The 19,819-nt window shown below is 36.8% G+C and overlaps 1 protein-coding gene across 6 annotated transcripts in view; it reads right to left on the reverse strand.

The window, feature by feature from the left end:
- Positions 1-8,354: 8,354 nt before the first annotated feature.
- Positions 8,355-19,819, reverse strand: part of TLR7 (toll like receptor 7) — a 31,484-nt gene continuing 20,019 nt past the window's right edge. For all 6 annotated transcript variants that reach the window (XM_069062986.1, XM_069062985.1, XM_069062983.1 and 3 more), the window contains one exon: positions 8,355-19,284. In XM_069062986.1, the coding sequence (XP_068919087.1) occupies positions 16,138-19,275 (3,138 nt within the window). In that variant the 5' untranslated portion in view covers positions 19,276-19,284 and the 3' untranslated portion in view covers positions 8,355-16,137. The remainder of the gene's footprint in view (positions 19,285-19,819) is intronic.

The raw sequence follows: 19,819 nt of genomic DNA on the forward strand, positions 1-19,819 counted from the left end.
TAGTTGGGTAGTCATTTTCAGGTCACTTAAACTTTCTTAGCCTCAGTTTCTTCATATGTGAAATGGAGATAATAATACCTGTGATACCCATTTCCTAGGATTGTTCTGAGGATCTAGTGTGGTAATAGATGTGTAGCACTTTGTTGTTTCCTCCAGAGTCATCAGGCCACACACATACAGTTATTCATATACACAGGGCAGTTGCTGACATTTATAAATATATTTATTATTTATATATATATATTTGTTATATATTATTATTCATTAAGTATTTATTATATGATTACTAATATCATTTAGTTGTAGTCAATGTGTTTATACTGCTCTTGTTCTGTTAATTTTACTTTATATCACTTTATGCGCAATAGATCTTTATTTCTTCACATTTCTCTTTTTTTTTTTCATTTTTCACCAAACCATATTCCATTACTTTAACATACTATGTTTTGACCACTTAATTCTTTGGACACAGATTGTTACCAATTTTTATGCTTTTATCAATAAAGAAAGCAACAATGAACATTTTTGTGCAGATAGGATCTTTTTACCTTTGTGTTAATTTTAGAACAAAAGCTTGAGCAATGGACTCCTTGCATTAAGGGGTATGGTCAGTTTTGTTATTCTTATTTTATATTGCCAAGTTACTCTCCAAAGAATTAACATCTATGTACAATACTACCAACATGTACTTTATCATTTTTTATATATTTATATTTATTTTATTTGAGATTTCTTCACTGTGCTTCTGTGTTTTATATACATCACTCTGGGTAACTTTCAATGAGTTGGACACATCTCTGGTGTAGAGATAAATTGGAATATACATAACTAGGAAATTGGGTAGACTTGGCTGGCCCCCTTTTGAAGCTCAATTTCTATAGAGATTTGAAGATCTTCCTTGCCCCTTAATGGGCCTTACTTGGAGGAGTGAACAAGAGCACTTGCTTAGGGGATGCCTGTTTTTCAGGAAGTTCAATACCTTTTGTTACCTTGTAATTAGGCAGTGGGTCACAAAGGTTGTGATGTCCTCTGACCATGGAGAGGGCTATATATATCCTCTGAGGAAAGGTTTTGCTTTGGGTCTCACTTATGGGAAGAGCTGTGTGATTTGGCCAGATGAGAGTCTGGGCAGCTGTTGAGTCCCCTGGCTTTGGATACCCAGATGTTGGTGCTTCTCTCTCTGGTAACTAACACTGTATATGTTCACACACAGCTATGGTCACACACAATGGTCACACAGCTAGAAGCCCTATCTGTTGGTCTGTTGAATTGTGTTATTTTCTCTGTATTTTTTGTCTGCTTGTAATTTCTGTTTGTATTTTCTGAAGTTCAGGGTGCTGACTTTTTCCCCTGAACTAAGTGAATGGTTATATATATATATATATATGTTTGATTAAAGTATGGTTAACCCCTTTTGAGTTGTTTTCCTTTAGTAAAGCAGATCAAGGAACATATGCCAGCAGCCATCCTGGGTATGCTAGGGTGCTTGCTGCTAGAAGCTCTTAAAGGATTGGTGGGACAGGTCTGGGAGAGGACAAGAGGAAAAGCTGTGCCTGTTCACTGACCCACTGCTCTATACACCCAGCTGGCTCCTCATATAGGTTCAGATCCCTGAGCTTGCAAAGTGACATTCTGGAAAGAGCACAGAACCATGAGTCCAAAGACTGGTTGGTATCTGAGATTCTGTTCTGCCACTAACTATGTGACTAACAATAAATAAACCTTGGCTCCCTCTTCTGCCTACCCCTCAGAGCTGTTAAATGTGTCAATTGAAATAATCATTATAAAAGCAGTTTGTAAAAGGAAAAGTACTATATAGTCATACTTCATTTTATTGCAATTTGCTTTATTATACTTCACAGATATTGTATTTTTTACAAATTGAATATTTGTGGCAACTCCATGTCCAGCAAGTCTATCAGTGCCTTTTTTCCAACAGCATAGGCTCATATCGTGTCCTTGTGCCATATTTTATTAATTCTCACAACATTTCAAACTTCTAAAAATTATTATTGTGTCTGTTTTGGTGATCTGTGGTCAGTGATCTTTGGTGTTACTATTGTAACTGTTTTGGGGCACTATGATCTATGCACATATAAGATGGTGAACTTAAATGATGAATGTGTATGTTATGACTGCTCCACTGACTGGGTGTTCCCTCATCTCTCTCTCTTCTCCTCCAGCCTCCCTTTTTCCTGAGAAGCAACGATATTAAAATTAGGCCAATTAATAATCCTACAATGACTTCTAAGTGTTCAAGTGAAAGGAGTCAATCCATGTGGCAAACTTCATTGTTGTCCTATTTTAAGAAATTGTCACAGGTACCCCAACATTCAGCAGTCACCCACCTGATTAGTCAGTAGCCATTAGCATCGAGGCAAGACTCTCAACCAGCAAAAAGATCATGACTTGCTGAAGCCTCAGATAATGGTTAGCATTAAAGTATTTTTTTAAATTTAAGGTATGTACATTAAAAAATAATACTATTGCATACTTAATAGAATACAGTTATAATTGGTTATATACACGGGGAAACAAAACAAATTAATGTGATTCACTTTATGGCAATATTCTTTTAATTAGGTACTCTGGAACCAAATCTGTTGCTGTTGCAAGCCTACATTATATCCAAGGTATGCCTATACAATTATAATACATTACTTTTAAGTGGAAGGCATATGGTTACAGGAGTGGGGAACCTGTGATCTCAAGGCCACATGTGGCCTCAAGGTCACAGGTCCTATCCCCCCTCCCATTTAAAACATGACTTTTTTTTTGGGAAGTTGTAATCTTTTAATTGATTAATTTATTTTTAATTTTCAACATTCACTTCAAGAAAATTTTGAGTTCCAAATTTTCTCCCCATCTCTCCCCTCCTCCTATGCCAAGACAGCATGCATTCTGATTATCCTTTTCCCCAATCTACCCTCCCTTCTATTGCCCCCTGCCCCTTCTCTTATTCTCTTCCCTTCTATTTTCCTGTAGGGGGCAAGATAGATTTCTATACCCCATTGCCTGTATATCTTATTTCCCAGTTGCATGTAAAAACAATTTTAAACTTTCATTTTTAAAACTTTGGGGGGCAGCTAGGTAGTGAATACCTATATATATATATATATATATATATACCTATATAAATAGAATACATATATATACCTATATAAATACAACACATATATACCTATATAAATAGAATATATATATGTATGTATGTGTGTGTGTGTATATATATATATATATATACCTATATAAATAGAATAGAGCTCTGGCCCTGGAGTCAGGAGGACCTGAGTTCAAATCTATCAGACACTTGACACTAGCTGTGTGACCTTGGGAAAGTTACTTAACCTCAATTGCCTTGGCTTTCCCCCTCCAAAAAAAAAAAGAATTTTTAGTTCCAAATTCTCTCCCTTCTTCCATCCCAACTTACCTTCACTGAGAAGGTAAGCAATTTGATATAGGTTATACATGTGTAGTCATGCAAAGCACTTCCATAATAGTAATGTTGTGAAAGACTAACTGTATTTATCGCCATCCTATCCCACCCCCCATTTATTCTATTGACCCTGTCCCTCCTTGAAATTGTCCCCTTCACTAGTCTGCCCTCCCTTCTACCCTCACCTCCTCTCTTATCCCCTTCTCCCTACATTCCTGTAGAGTAAGATAGATTTCCATATCCAAATGAGTGAGTATGATATTCCCTCCTTAAGCCAAATCCAATGAGAGTAAGGTTCAGTCATTCTCTCTCACCTTCTCCCCTCTTCTCCTTCATTATAAAAGCTTTTTATTGCCTCTTTTATGTGAGATAATTTACCCTCTCCCTTTCTCATTCTCCCAGTACATTCCTCTCTCACCCCTTAATTATATTTTTTTAGATATAATCCCTTCAAATTCAACTCACCCTGTGCCTTCTGTGTGTGTACATATATAAGTATATATGTGAGTGTATATATACGTATATGTATATATGTATGTATACACACACACATTCCTTCAAACTACCCTAATACTGAGAAAGGTTTCATTAGTTACCAATATCTTTCCGTATAGGAATGTAAGCAGTTCAACTTTAATAAGTTCCTATGATTTCTCTTTCCTCTTTATGTTTTTATGCTTCTCTTGAATTTTGTATTTGAAAGTCAAATTTTCTATTCAGCTCTGGTCTTTTCATCAAGATTGCTTGAAAGTCCTCTATTTCATTTAATTTCCATTTTTCTCCCCTGAAGGATTATACTCAGTTTTGCTGGGTAGGTGATTCTCTGTTTAAATCCTAGCTCCTTTGACCTCCAGAATATCATATTCCAAGCCCTCCAATCCCTTAATGTAGAAGCTGCTAAATCTTGTGTTAGCCTGGTTGTGTTTCCACAATACTTCAATTGTTTCTTTCTGGCTGCTTGAAATATTTTCTCCTTGGCCTGGGAACTCTGGAATGTGGCTCCAATATTTCTAGGAGTTTTCCTTTTGGGATCTCTTTCATGAGGTGATTGATGGATTCTTTCAAATTCTATTTTACTCTCTGGTTCTAGAATACCAGGACAATTTTCCTTGATGATTTCTTGAAAGATAATGTCTAGGCTCTTTTTTTGACCATGACTTTCAGGTAGTCCAAATTCTCTCTCCTGGATCTATTTTCCAAGTCAGTGATTTTTCCAATGAGATATTTCACATTGCCTTCTATGTTTTCATTTTTTAAAATTTCTTTTATAATTTCTTGATATCCCATTAGATTCCATTTGCTCCATTCTAATGTTTAAGGAATTATTTTCTTCAGTGAGCTTTTGGACCTTCTTTTTCATTTGACCAATTTTGCTTTTTAAAGCATCCTTCTCCTCATTGGCTTTTTGGACCTCTTTTGCCATTTGGGTTAGTCTATTTTTAAGGTGTTACTTTCTTAAGTATTTCTTTGGGTCTCTTTTAGCAACCTGTTGACTCATTTTTCATTATTTTCTTGCATCACTCTCATTTCTCTTCCCATTTTTTCCTCTTCTTCTCTTACTTGATTTTCAAAATCCTTTTCAACCTCTTCCATGGTCTGTTACCAATTCATATTTTTTCCTGGAGGCTTTGGATGTAGGAACTTTGATTCTGTTGTCTTCTGTTTCTATGTTTTGATCTTCTTTGTCACCAAAGTAAGATTCTGATTTCCTGCTGTTTACTCATTTCTCCAGCCAATTACTTAACTTTTTAACTTTTTGTTAAGGTAAGACTCTACTTCCAGTGTGGAGGGTGTACTGTCCAAAGTTTCTGGGGTTTTGTGCAGCTGTTCTGAGAGATATTTCTATGGACCTATAAATTTTCAGTTCTTCTAAGGTGGTATGATCGAAGTAGAGGTGTTTACTCCCCTCCTTGTCTGTGAATGACCTCAAGCACTCTTTTCTGCCTTGGAACTCTGAGGAAGATTCCATCTGCACCATCACCACCATAAGCTATGCCAGCATTTCTCTTTGCCCCAAGACTGCCACCTAGGACTATAACCCAGATCCAAGCACGGGCAAAGCAAGAGAATCCTGCCTCAGTGCCAACAAAGAGATCCCTACTATACCCCTCTGAAGAGCTGCTTTGTCCACTCACCATTTGTGGGCCAAGAGCTCTGGAAGCAATCAATGCTACTGCTGCTCCTGCAACTGTCCTGGGGTGGGGCCTGACTGTGCTCCTCTATCACCCAGGTTGAACAGACCTTTCCTACTGACCTTATAAGTTGTCTTTGGCATTTGTAGGTTGAGAAGTCTGGAAACATCCAGAGTTGCTAGTGATTCAGTCCCCTGAGTTCTGCCCCACAGCCTGGTCTGTGCTGGAGCAGCCTATGATGGACTGTATGCCTCTCTCAGACTGACGCAACAGATCTTTCCTGTTCACCTTCCAGGTTGTGTTGGGCTGTAAATGTGCTTCACTCTGTCATTTGGTGGGTTCTGCTGCCCTAGTATTTATTTAGAGCAATTTTCACAGGTATTTGGAGGGGCTTGGGGGAGAGCTCAAGCTAAAACATGATTTTTCTTTTTAAAGCAATTGGGGTTAAGTAACTTGCTCAAGGTTACACGGCCAGTTATTTCTGGGTGTGGTGCTAAGTATCTGAGCCCAGATTTGATCCCCAGGTCATCCTGACACTGGGGCCAGTGCTCTTACTTGCTGAGCCACCTGGCCACCCCTAAGCAATTGGGGTTAAGTAACTTGCTCAAGGTTACACGGCCAGGTGTTTCTGGGTGGGTGCTAAGTGTCTGAGCCCGGATTTGATCCCCAGGTCATCCCGACACTAGAGCCGGTGCTCTTACTTGCTGTGCTACCTGGCCCCCCCCCAAAACATAATATTTTTTATGCTGAACTTTACAAGCACAAAAAAGAATATTTCAGTGTGCAAAGCAGAGCACGAAAGAGTATAGCATGTAAAACTGTGAATTACTGCTTTTTAAAAAAAGTACATTCAACCCATTACTTTCAAATGTCTGCTTCCTTTTGAACTTCTATCTTCCTCTTTGCATGTTTTAAAACAGAACATTCAAAAAATGGTCCAATGGCTGAGGTGTTGTTCTTATGTTTTGTTGCTTGTGATTTTAAGACATGAGCTTGAGTGTACAGGAAATAGTGGGAAGAAAAGTAAGTCTGAGACCAGCAGCTGAAATATGAGTAGACTAGTAGTTCTTTTCTAGAAAACTGGAGTTTTCTTATATTTAGTTATTCCCTCTCCCAAACCCTGCCCTTCCAAATCCTTGCTCTACCTGTACTCTGCAAATGCTCTGGTCCCTGAAAAGTCCTAGTACTCTTTTAATATCTTAGTGCAAGGGTATGTTTGTTAGGGAGTAGTACTGAGAAAACCATTAAGTAAGTTCAGGTATCAGGACCGTAGTAAGGCTGATGGATCTTAATGAGAGACTGAGAATGAATCCAAGAGTGGAATTGGACAGATAAAGGTTGACAGAGAATCATTGGAAATGTACGTGTTCATGTGTCAGGTTATTTTTGAAAAGTATGATAACTATTAAAATTTTTATTCAGTTTACTGTGCTAAACATTAGCATAATTGAATTAAGTATGGGATATCTCAGAGCCGTAGCTAACAACTATTTGGAAACAATTTTCTGTGACTAGTCACAGTGGAAGTGGGAGGAGGAGTCACTTAAAGTACTGCTGATGTGAATAGAAAAGAAGCATGACCTGAGACGTCATGGAGTCACTACTGAAGAATTGGAAATGCTTCCATTCTAAGTCTCAGTGCCCAGTGGCAAAGCTATGATTGCCCACCCCAGTTATGATTCTGAGATACCTATAGTCCCATGGAACTCCCAGGAAAATTAACTAGCTCTTAACAAATGGCTTGTAGAAATTAGAAAGGTATAAAAAATTTTAGGACCAGTTGTTGATATATTTTTAGATTTCTTTCCCTTACCACAAACCACTGTACTAAACTTTCTGTTGAAATGTACTTTGGTTTCTATGTTATGCAATCTTTGGTTTCTCTTCCCCTTGAACCATTTTAACAAATGTTGAACTTTGCCTTCAAATGTTTCATGATCATAAATTATACTTCCCTCTAAAATAACTGAAATATAATGTGTTTTATATACTTTAATAGCAGAAATTTATGGGGGATTTTATTCCATTTTTAAAGAAGCTAGCTTAATCTTCATTGAATCAGAAGGCATTTATAGGCTTCCAAAATTGACCAACTTTTGAATGTGTGAGAAATGACTATTTCTCTCTTGAATTTAGTAACTAATTATTGTATTAGGACCAAGGTTTTTCCCCTTTTCTACTTCCTCATCCAGAAATCTACCAGTGTGGGAAATCTTTCAGATTTACCTAGGCTAAGATTTAATCAGACAGTAAAAGAAATTCTAATTTTAGGCTATTTAGGAGTGGGTGCTCATTGTATTTGCTCAGACAACTCTGGGAAAATGAGGATTCTCCCTTTTGTCAGACAGGTGATATGGTAATTGATATCTTTGATCAAGATTTGGGCAACACAGGTTACCCAAAGACCCTTGTTTTAACATAGCCCACCTCCCACTGTGTTAACTAATCAGAGTTGATTGCTACCCCTCAGGAATGCCTACACCACCATGAGGGGTCTTTGGTCTAAGAGTCAAATAACCATCCTTTTATTAAGATGCTGGCATTATTAAATTACCCAGAAACTATGTTTCTTAGAATTTTTTAATCATCACAAACTTTATAGAACTTATGAAATAGTTGACAAATGGCAAATTTATTATTTTTCTACTTATGGTAGAGACTAATTTGAGGGGTTGTGTTGCACAGGATATATTCAAGCATTTTTTGGAAATCATTCACTCAGTGTATATATAGAGGTTTGCTTTAGTTGAAACTCTGCATTTCCATGACAGATCTGCACAAGAAGATTTGTTTAAAAAATGTTTTTAAAAGTTTAATAATAGAAGACAATATTGACAGATATACATCATCTTCCAAATAGTACAGTCACAACCATGTTTAGATTCTACCTCCATAAGAAATAGAATGGGTTACTTTTCAATACAAATGTAAAATAGGAATACACAACTTGCATGAAAACACTGGATTTTTAGGGCGATAGAAAATGTAGAAAAATGAGAAGAGAATTAACTGAGAGTAGTCAAGTGGCCAATTGGAGCTGAAATCACATATATCTTAATGAGATCTTTCTTATTATTGCTCTACCCTTGATACCCCTTCCTTTGATGTGTTATTTCCTTCCAGAATTTCCACTTTGAGGAAGGGCCCTCAGATAAGGCAGATTCATCCCTTCATTATTCTCTGCTCTGCAGATACAAGAGTGGTTTGCTATTTCCTTCTCCAGTTCATTTTACAGATGAGGAAACGGAGGCAAACAGGGTTAAAGTGACTTGCCCAGGGTCATACAGCTAGTAAGTGTCTGAAGCTGTATTTGAACTCATGAAGATGAATTTTCCTGATTCTAAGCACAGTCCTCTACCTACTGCATCACCTAACTACCCTTGCTTTGTACATAGTGTCAACAGGTAATCACAATATCACAAAATTTATCTGAAAACCAGATTTGTTACAAGAAAAAATGAACATGCATGTGGAATCCAAAGAGCTCACTGTCCTTACAGAAGTTTGCATTATTTATGACAGCACAACAAAAGGAGGAGAAGAAAACAGGAAGGGTTGTGGCAAGGGAGGGGAAATGTTCAGTAAAGATGGTAAAAGGACAAAACCTTTCCTAAAGGGGAGGAGCAAGGTGATGGCAAAAGCCACATTCTTTTCCCTGGAGAACTGCTAGACTAAGAAGACAGGAGGGTCTGCTTATCTGCAAAGGACCCCAGCTGCACAGCTTTCCAGTCTCCCACAGACTGGCTGGTGCCCATCTTGGCTCCCTAGAACACACAGGAAATCCAGCTAGGGATGCAAACAATAAATTATGCCACTTGGCGGGAGGTAGGGGTGGGGTGATACTTCATCCTTGACACATTCAGGGCCTCCTGTATGTTCTGGAGTCTAGTGTTTCTGGAAAATATGGCAACTCAAAAAGACAAGTTCAGGGTACCCCTTAACAAGGGTATTTAACAGCAGGCATTTAAATAAATGTTGGTTGGATTCGATCGCATTGCCATTGCAATTTAATTTTGTTTACTAGTATAATTTCTTAGGAAAAATAGATTTTAAAATTATACATAGTTAGCTTGGGACTAGTCTTTTATTTTCAGAGCATGATTAAGACTGAGAATTTTTCCATTGTTATTTAGCTTCTATATCCAAAGCATTGGACCTATCTAGGAGTGTACAATGAGGATCTTTGTTGTTGAAGAATTAAACCCAGAGTTTAAAATTTTCCTTATTTTCTTGGAGGGCACTTGGGGTTAAGTGACTTGCCCAAAGTCACATGGCTAGTTTTTGTGTGTGTGTTAAGTGTCTGAGGCCGGATTTGAACTCAGGTTCTCCTGACTCCAGGGCTGGTTCTCTATTCACTGCGCCACCTAGCCACCCCTCCTTATTTTCTAATAAACAAAGTTCCTAGATTTCTGTTGTTTCGAACTGAATTTTCAAAAATCCACATGCTTGGGCATCTTAGTGTTCTGCCTATAGCAATGTCTTTGGCCTCCTATTTAGGGTTGACAGAGTAAAAAAGTCCATTTCCATTTGCCAGAATCCTGCTGTAACATGGCTTGCTACTACACAGATTTGAATATAACAACAACAATAATATAAAAGATGGCATTTACATACCATTTTAAGGTTTGAAAAGTGATTTATATTCATTCTCTCATTTGAGCCTCACAACAATCTAGTTCAATAAGTTATTCTGTGGATAATAAGGAACTAATAATATGTTGCTCTATAGAGAACTAACCTTGGAGTTTAAAATTTTCTTTATTTTCTAACTAACAGAATTTCTAAATTTCAGTTGTTTTTAATTTTTAATTTTTAAAAATCCATGTGGTTCCTGCAAAATAACAATTGTTTACAATTAAAGCCAGCTTTATTTCCCAAATAGAATTCTGATATAAAAAAATGAAGAAAAAATCAGATAGTATTGGATATTTTGAAATAATTTATTTAAAATCATCCTTCAGACTCGAGGAAGACCAGATAAAATGTGTTATTTTATGGTTCACAATGGTTAAATGCACAATACCAAGGAAAATATGAAACCAAACAACTTCAAAGGTATATTCATCAGATCACAGAATTTAAAGCTGTCATTTTGTGCCCATTTACTGCTGAAAGGGATGGGTGATCATATGAAAGAGATTTTGTAACAAGATGAAGGAAAGAAAAGGTTTGTCTCAACTTAATATATGGAATTCCATTTTGTTTCACACTTGGTTTTAGTTTTGAGGTCAAAATATGCAACATACCAACAGATGTGTTATTTTTTTTTAAGTTTGTCCATCTGCATACCTGCTGAGGAAAGTGCTGGTTAACACTTAATATGACACAATGATCTCATAAGAGATGTGCTGTATTCAACTCTTTAAAAAAAAAGGCATTCTATGGAACTAACACTCATGCAATGTACATTTGCTATTCTACTTGAATATTAAGACTGTTGTATTCTCAAGAGGGACTAGTACCTCTAAAGAGGTCAGGACTTTTGTTTGAAAGGTTCTGGTTTCTGACATGAAATTTATACTCTTCATATTATTTGAATTTGTCTGACCATATTTAAGTATCTTGTCAATTTTATTTTCTCATATTGGGTCAATGTATCATCTACATGAATGGATACAAACTGATAGCTTTAAATTCTGTGATCTGATGAATATGCCTTTGAAGTTGTTTAGTTTCATATTTTCCTTGGCATTGTGCATTTAACCATTGTGAACCATAAAATAACACATTTTATCTGTTCTTCCTTGAATTTGACGGATGATTTTGAATAAATTATTTCAAAATAAGGGGAGAAATATGTAAGCAAAGCTAATATCCTAGGAAAATAGAAAGAAATATATTCAATCTTTCAAATGTCACAATGCTTACGTTCTCTCTTGAAGTCAGTGGTTTGAGAAATCAATGGGATGACTTTCCTCTTTATACAAGTTTCTTAAATAAATATCATAAAATTTTAGGATTTCACTTAGCTACAGAGCCTTCTGACCAAAGCTAATACATTAATGAAAACACCACAGGTTTTGCTCATTAGGCAATATATAAATATTTTAAAAATTAATTATATTCATATTTTTAAATGTGTTTTATTTGTATTTTTAAAATCAACATTTGGAAATGATTTAACTTAATAGCAGCAAAAATAAAGTGTATAAGAGAGGGTGATTTTTTTTATTTCACTCCTTTCCATCATCTATGCATTTTAATATGGTCTGGGCAGCTAGGTGATGTAGTGGATAGACCACTGGCCCTGGAGTTCAAATCCAACCTCAGACACTTAGTAGTTGTGTGATCCTGGGAAAGACACTTAACCCTATTGCCTCAGTTTTCTCACCTGTAAAATAAGTTGGAGAAGGAAATGACAAACCACTCCAGTATCTTTACAAAGAAAACTCCAAATGAGGTCATGAAGAGTTGGGCATGACTGATCAAGACAATTGTAAGTTCATCTACTACATGTTCAGTTTCATTTCACAGTCTTACTTTGTCTTCTGCCACAATTGTCTCATGAATCTTGTTTGCTTGCCTGTTAAATTGGTCCATCACTGTACATCTTGGATAAGGGTTGCTGCTGGCTGGTGAATTGGGAGTTTGCTGAATGCAGAAATGGGAAGGAGGAGATCAGTCTGTACCACATTTGGGAGACTACACAATGCTTTCAGTGATGGCAAACTGCCTGCTACTGCAAAAGCCATCTCTTTGTTATCAATGTTGGTTGTGAACTGTGGAACATAATGCTTTCAGAAGAATTAAAATTACAAATATAAAGGACAATGGAGAGGACACCACTGCAATAGGTAGATGGTGTGACACAATTGTGAGTTGCAAGCAAAAAGCATTACCATGGAACTTAATAAGGATGTATATGACCTAAAAGGAGGTGGGCCAGTACCACAGTGTCCCAAAAGTCTTAGTGCAATTCTGGGCTACCTTGTATAATGAGAATGAATGATAACTCTCATTTGGCTATTATATATGTTATCTATCTATCTATCTATCTATCTATCTATCTATCTATCTATCTATCTATCTATCTATCTATCATCTATCTATCTACATACACATATATATACATGTATGTGTGTATATTCACATATAGTGGCATTTTATTGAATACTACAGGTATTTACTGAACTTGGGCCTCATTTTAGGTACTCAGCCCCATTGATGTTCAATTTCTCAACTGTCAAAAGAGCTTTTGTTGACTTAGCAAGAACTCTAATGATTCAAACAAGGATCCACTTTGTAAAATTCAAACAGTATTTTTTTTTCTTTTCCTATTAGTTCATAAAGATTATGCAAATTACAGCTATTTGACAGTGGCATTAAAGTGAATTAAGCTTTCAAAAACTGAAGTCTTATTGATCTGTATGTGTTTGGAAGTGTTTTTTCTCCCCAGAATGTTAAAAACAAGACATATATATGTTAATTTGCTTTTGAAGTTAATTTGTTTTTCCATCTGTCTCAAATACTTGGTGTTGCTCTGAGGAATGGGTTTGATGCTACTCAAGTATGCTTTTCTTATTTTTGTTGCCATGCTATTCTTCTAAAGAGGTCAGGACTTTTGTTTTAAAGGTTCTGGTTTCTGACATAAAATTTATACTCTTCAGATTATTTGAATTTGTCTGACCATATTAAAGTATCTTGTCAATTTTATTTTGTCATATTGGGTCAATGTATCATCTACATCCAATTTTTTCCCTTTGTATTGATAATGGCTGGAATTTAAATGGTGTTCTAAGGTTTATAAAGTACTTTACATATGTTATTTTGTTACATACATTTATTTTTTTTCACATTCACAATTACCCCATGAGAAAAGTACAACATAGGAAAATTAGGTAAGAATCACACAGAATAGTAAGCTCCTCATTGCAACCCCCATTTTATAGATAAAGAAACAAAGTTTCCAGATGATTAAGTCATGTGCCCATGGTTACAAAACTTGTCCGTACAATAGGCAAAAATTTTAACCCAGAATTCTTGGGGATTCAGGTCCAAAGATTCATTGTGCTCTACTATACTGCCTTCTCATATTATGGTTCTCAGATGACATTTTTCAATTTTCTTCCTTAATCATCAATCTCCATCAGATCATGAGTGTTTGATTAATCAGCCATAGAATATAAACTTCTGGAAGACAGAGACTGTTTTTCATTTTGTATTTGTCATTACAGTGTCTACCTTAGTACCTTGTACATAGTAGCATTCAAATAAATTTTGGTTAGATTGAATTGGAACACCATTGCAAGCTAATTTTATTTGCATAATTTCTTAAAATTTTTAAAAATTACACATAATTATGGGGGCAGCTAGGTGGGACAGTGAATAGAGCACTGGCCCTGGAGTCAGGAGGACCTGAGTTCAAATCCGGCCTCAGACACTTAACACTTACTTTGTGACTTTGGGCAAGTTGCTTAACCCCAAATGCCCTCCAAAAAGCAAAAAAAAAATTTACACATAATTAGCTTGGAACTAGAACCCAGGTCTTTACTGTCACTTTTTTTTTTTCATATTCAGAGCCTGATTAAGATTGAAAGTTTTTCCATTTTTACTTCTGTATCCAAAGCATTGGGCCTACCTAGGAGTGTATAATGCAGAACTTTGTTGTTATAGAAATAAATAAACCTAGAGTTTAAATATCCTTTTATTTTCTCATTAACATGGATGCTAGATTTCTGTTGTTCTGAACTGAATTTTTTTTTTTTTTAAGCAATCGGGGTTAAGTAACTTGCTCAAGGTTACACGGCCTGTTATTTCTGGGTGTGGTGCTGAGTGTCTGAGCCCGGGATTCAATCTCCAGGTCATTCCAACACTGGAGCTGGTGCTCTTACTCACTGAGCCACCTGGCCACCCCTGAACTGAATTTTTAAAAACCCATGTGCTTGGCTATCTTGTTATTCTACCTTAACAATGTCCTTCGTCTCCCACTCAGGTTTGGCAGACTAAAAGAGTCCATTTCTATTTGCCAGAATTGTTGGTACTCACAGATGCACCACATTAGTTATCTAAACAGTATTGATAATAGGCCTTTGGAGAGAGCAATTTTTATTATGTGTACAGCATGTGGCAGCCCAAATAAAAATAATTGACAGGTAGATTAATCAAAGATGAAGTACATTACTTTGAGAAACGGCTGACTGGTGTCAGAAAATTTTCCATCTTAGCTCAATCTGCCTCCATTAAGCATAGGACTTTTGCTCGTTATATTCCCATGAAACTCTGTATCAGGTCATGGGGGAAAAGAAAACAGAAAAATAGCAGCCACTCGGGCCCTTGGGACCAGAGGCCATGTCTGCATGAAACAGACTGGATGTCTATAGAATGCAGAATCAACTGGTCAAGAAACCATTTAACTAAGTGGGCTACTTCAGGGATAAATAGTTCTTTGGTTGACTTCATTTTTAAAAATAAATTTCTGGAGTTTCACGATTTTGGTATCATGTAGACACAGTCAAAGGTAGTATAGTAGAGTACTGAAACTAGAGTCAGAAAGACTTGAGTTCAAATACAGCTTCAGATACTTTCAGTGCATAGCACAGTGCCTGAAATGTAGTAGACATTTAATAAATGTTTACTGATTGATTGATTGTCTTTATGACCCTGGGCAAGTCACTTAACCTTTATTTGTCACAGTTTCCTCATCTGTACAATGGGATAATAATAACATCTACCTCACAGAGTTGTTGTAAGGAAAAATGAGATATGATTTATAAAGTTTTTTGCAATATTAATGCTAGCTATAATTTAAACTCTGTGGACTCAAGTATTTAATGGGTAGAGAGCAAGAGTCTTCTGGATTTGTCAAGTCAGCAATGTAATTTGATTCACAGTGGAATTATTGTAGTTGTGGAAGGAATAGAATTCTGAATTTCTGAGTCTTCCTTCCTCACAATATTTTGCATAGGGTCATAGAAGTAGAGCTTTAAAGAGACTGAGAAACCATCCAGTGACTTTTATGATTATTTTTATTAAGGGAATTTGTTCTGTGAAGTTTGACTTCAGTCAAATGGCCACACTTGAGGATCTAGAGGGCCACATGTGACCTCGAGGCCACAGGTTCCCCACCCCTGATCTAGTTACCCCTTCAGCTTGCAGATGAGGAAACTGAGGACTAGGAAGATTAAAAGATTTGCCCAAAGTCACATAGATAACAGTTAAAGGTGGGATTTTAAACTCGGGATCTTTGACCAAAATCAGTGTTCTCTTCCTCATTGGTCTTGAGGAATTGAGACTATTTGGAGATGAAGTATAATTGAAGAGTCAAAAGTTCAGGACAAAAATTTTGAAAAAGATCAAGAAGTAAAAGAAAACAAATGAAATTGGAGGTGGAAGATTTGAAAGTGACAGGGAATACTATTTATCCACTTACATCCCGTGTGCCTTCCTGGTAGCTCCCAAGTAGCTGAGATAAATGTTCATAATAATCTCCTGTGCATGTGTTCTTAGGGGATTCCTCAATACCGTTTGGGTATAACTTTCTTGATGAGAACTTGGCAATGGGGCATTTCCTTCATGTCCCATATGAAACTTGGAAAACTTTTCCCACAGAGAGGTTTGTGAAGAGGGAAGCTAGAGAGTCTCTTTAAACACCTTACTGTAGACTGTGTCATTGTCTGTGGCTATGGCATTTTTCAGGCACTGCCAGAAATAGGGATGAGCCTGTGGGTTGGTGGGCCACTCAAGGACAGAGCTCTTGCATAATCTTTTTCTCAGTTGGAGGTACTTAGATCTCTGAAGGGCTTTTTCAAGAAATATCAGAATAATCACATCTAGTTTTTCATCCATGAGCCTTTGATGTGACAAGTAAAATGCTGTCTTAAAATTCCCTGATTTGATATAGGCATTCGTCATCACAAATATGGTTTTTTTGCTTAGTTGTATACTCTGGGAAAGGTTTTCCAAAACTGGTTTTCCTGGCAACCAATCTCGTTCTTCAAGACACAAATTTAATTGCTTATCTCCTTGGCTTTCAATGTTCACCACCAGCTCTTTGATTACCCATTCCCCCACCTTTTTATCACTGGTGTCATAAATAATAAAAGCATCATAGCAAAAATCTGGTGAAACCAGGCGTTGATATCCCTTTAATTTGGCTTTACAGAAATGATAGCTATACCACACATCCCAGAAATACAGGTGGCTTGTGACTGGAACAACCATCAGACAAAGAATGATGAATAGTGAAGAAGAATACAGAATTAAATTAGTCAAATCTAACTCACATGTATATAAATTGAGTGAAATCAAGCTCTGGCCTTTGTGTGCTCCTGGTCCTGCACAGGTCACTTCAGTGGCCAAATAAGGGATAGTGACCTCTGTTTGGTTAATCCACCACACCAACCATACAGCATCACAATTACACAAAAAATGATTGCCGTGTAAAAGCAGCATTTCAAGATGGTCAAGGACGTTTTCTGGGAAGCTTGATTTCTGAATGACATGAAGATTATTTGAACTAAGGTCCAGATATCTCAGCTGAAAAGCATCGTGGAGAAAATTCTTTGTCAGTTTATGGATGTGGTTGTGACTAAGTATTAGCTTCTTGAGACTTTTGGAACAATTGGATAGTACTTCAGGAACAGTTGTCAGATGGTTATAACTGAGATCCAGTGTTTCTAGATTCTGAAGACAGATGAGCTTGCCCCAGTTGAAAGACTTGAGATTATTTTTGGACAAGAAGAGAGTCTTCAGATTTGGAGGCATACCCTCAAAAACTCCAGGAGGCAAAAAACTGAGAAAATTTTCAGAAATATCCAACTCCTCCAGCTTGATCAGATTGCTGAAGAACCGCAAATATCGAGTATCACCATCTCTCCATAAAATATCTAAGTGGTTACCTCGGAATTCCAGAATCCTTAAAGATTTACTTTCCATTTCTTTGCTGGTGGAGGTGGAGATATCATTCCCATTCATCATCAATTTCTTCAACACAGGTAGGTTCTTGGTGAAATTAAGCATGTGAGTAATCCCTTCTGACTGAAAGTAGTGACTATTACCACTAATATCTAGAACTTCTAATTCTGTCAGCTCTTGGAAAGCCGTTGGGTTAAGCAAATCAAGTTTGTTGTTAGAGAAATCCAAGTATTTCAAATTCGCTAAAGGTTGGAACTCGCTGCCATTGAGAGCCTGGCTAATGCTATTTCCTGATAAATTCAGGCAGTTCAAGAAAGAAAGATCCTTGAAGTCACTGGACTTGACAAAAAAAATATTATTTCTGCTTAAATCCAGGGTTTTTCCATATGACTCACAGTTATTGTTGATCAGTGAGAGGGAAGGCTTCTCTTTGCTTTTAAACATGCAACTTCGGGCAAACTCGTCATATCTGAAATAATGCATGGAGTCAAATACTTGGGAATGGAACACTGTAGAAGTCCTGGCCATTGAACAAAACCCATTTTGACTTGACTCTCCAGAAGGAGATATTTTATTAACAGAAAGATCAATGTTTTTCAGAGTGTGAAATTCTTTGAACACACCTAGGTCAGCAATTTTGATAAAGTTAGTGCCAAGATCTAACACTTCAAGCTGTGGGAGATTCTGTAGGGACAAGAGGTTGATACTTTTCAATTCCTTAAAGACATACCCTTTGAGCCTCAATATTTTCAGATTTTTCAATGAAGCAAATGATTCTGACAAGTTCAAATAAGCAAGGTAGATCTGTGGTTCGTAATTAAAAGACAAATCCAGGTTTATGAGATTGCCAAGAAAATGCAAAAACTTGGCATCTCCAATTTCTTTGGCCAGGAAGTTTTGGGAAAGGTCAAGTTCTTCAAGTTTGTTAGTGTTTTTAAACCATCTCTTAGGTATGCTTCGGAGTGAATTACTATGGAGACGCAAAAATTTTAACTCAGTTAAGGAATCAAAAGCCTGTAGATGAATCTCTAAATGGCCATTATTTGGACAAGGAGTACAAGGAAATATGGCATTGAAACAACGAGGGCAATTTCCACTTAGGTCAAGAATTTGTAATTGGTAGAGGTTTTGAAAATCATCCTTTTCAATGCTTTGGATAATATTATTATAAAGGTAGAGCTCTGTTAAACTCAATGGCAAAGTAGTGGGAACATTAGTTAAATTGTCAGCCTTTAGGGATAATACTGTTAAATTCCTCAGACTCTGGAAGGCATCTTTTTCAACAAAAAAAGAAACATTGCAAGGATTACGGAAATAACAATTTTGGCCCAGATAGAGCATTTCTAGGTTGCCCAACTCAATGAGGTTCTCTTTGGTGATGGAAAAGATGTGGTTTGCTTCAAGACTCAGCAGTCGTAAGCTTGAAGGAAGGCCCAAAGGTATTTCAGAGAGTTGATTTCCATCCAAGTACAATGACTTCAAATTAGTGAGATTTCTAAAGCTGCCAACATTGATATTTGGACTCTTGGTGCATATGTGGTCTTTTGACCCTAGTCGGACAGGAACACAGTTGCATCGGAAATCAATTTCCACCAGATCTTTAAGGCCTTCAAAGGAGTTTGTGGAAATTTTTGATATGTGATTGATGGTGAGGGTCAGGTTGGTTGTATTGTAAGGAATTCCTTTAGGGATTTCTGTGAGACGTTTATTAGTGCAATTAACCATCACACTGGCTTCCATAATGTTCTGAGTGACATTACAAGGCAAGGTTTTAGGAAACCATCTAGCTCCAGGAAGTTTGTACCATAGGAACAGGTGAAAGAGAATAAGGAATGGTCTGTACAATTCTTGCATGAAGAATATCTGAAAGAATAATAGGAGAGAGCTAGCAAAGAATGGATTCTGTGCAGATCCTAGATAGATGTGAAATTAATTTCCATATTACATACATTTTAACAATAAAGATTTTAACCAAAGTTCCCATACTCAAACCCTCTGAGCCTTCATGGTGATAGCATATTCAAATTTAAAAATTCTTGATCATTCTATCTTCCTTCATACTTACTTCTCTCTTGGTTTTTGGGACACCACTCTCCTGGTTCTCCTCCTACCTATCTGACCACCCCTTCTCTGTCTCTTTTGCTGAATTCCCTTCCAGATCATGTCCATAGCTATACTCCAGGGCTCTCTTCTGGGCCCTCTTCTCTTCTCCCTCTATACTACTGCACTTGGAAAGCTCTAATCTTTAATGAATTTAATTACCATCTTTGTGCTGTTGACTCTCAAATCTACCTATCTAGTCTAGACACTCTACTGACCTCCAGTCTCACATCTCTAATTGCCTTTTAGACCTCTTGAAATGGATGTCCAGTAAATATCTTAAACTAGATATGTACAA

This window comes from Petaurus breviceps, unplaced genomic scaffold (genome assembly GCF_028583685.1).
Source record: "Petaurus breviceps papuanus isolate PSGF00001 unplaced genomic scaffold, PetGlider_PUasm1.0 90515, whole genome shotgun sequence".
Taxonomy (NCBI): Eukaryota; Metazoa; Chordata; class Mammalia; order Diprotodontia; family Petauridae; genus Petaurus; species Petaurus breviceps.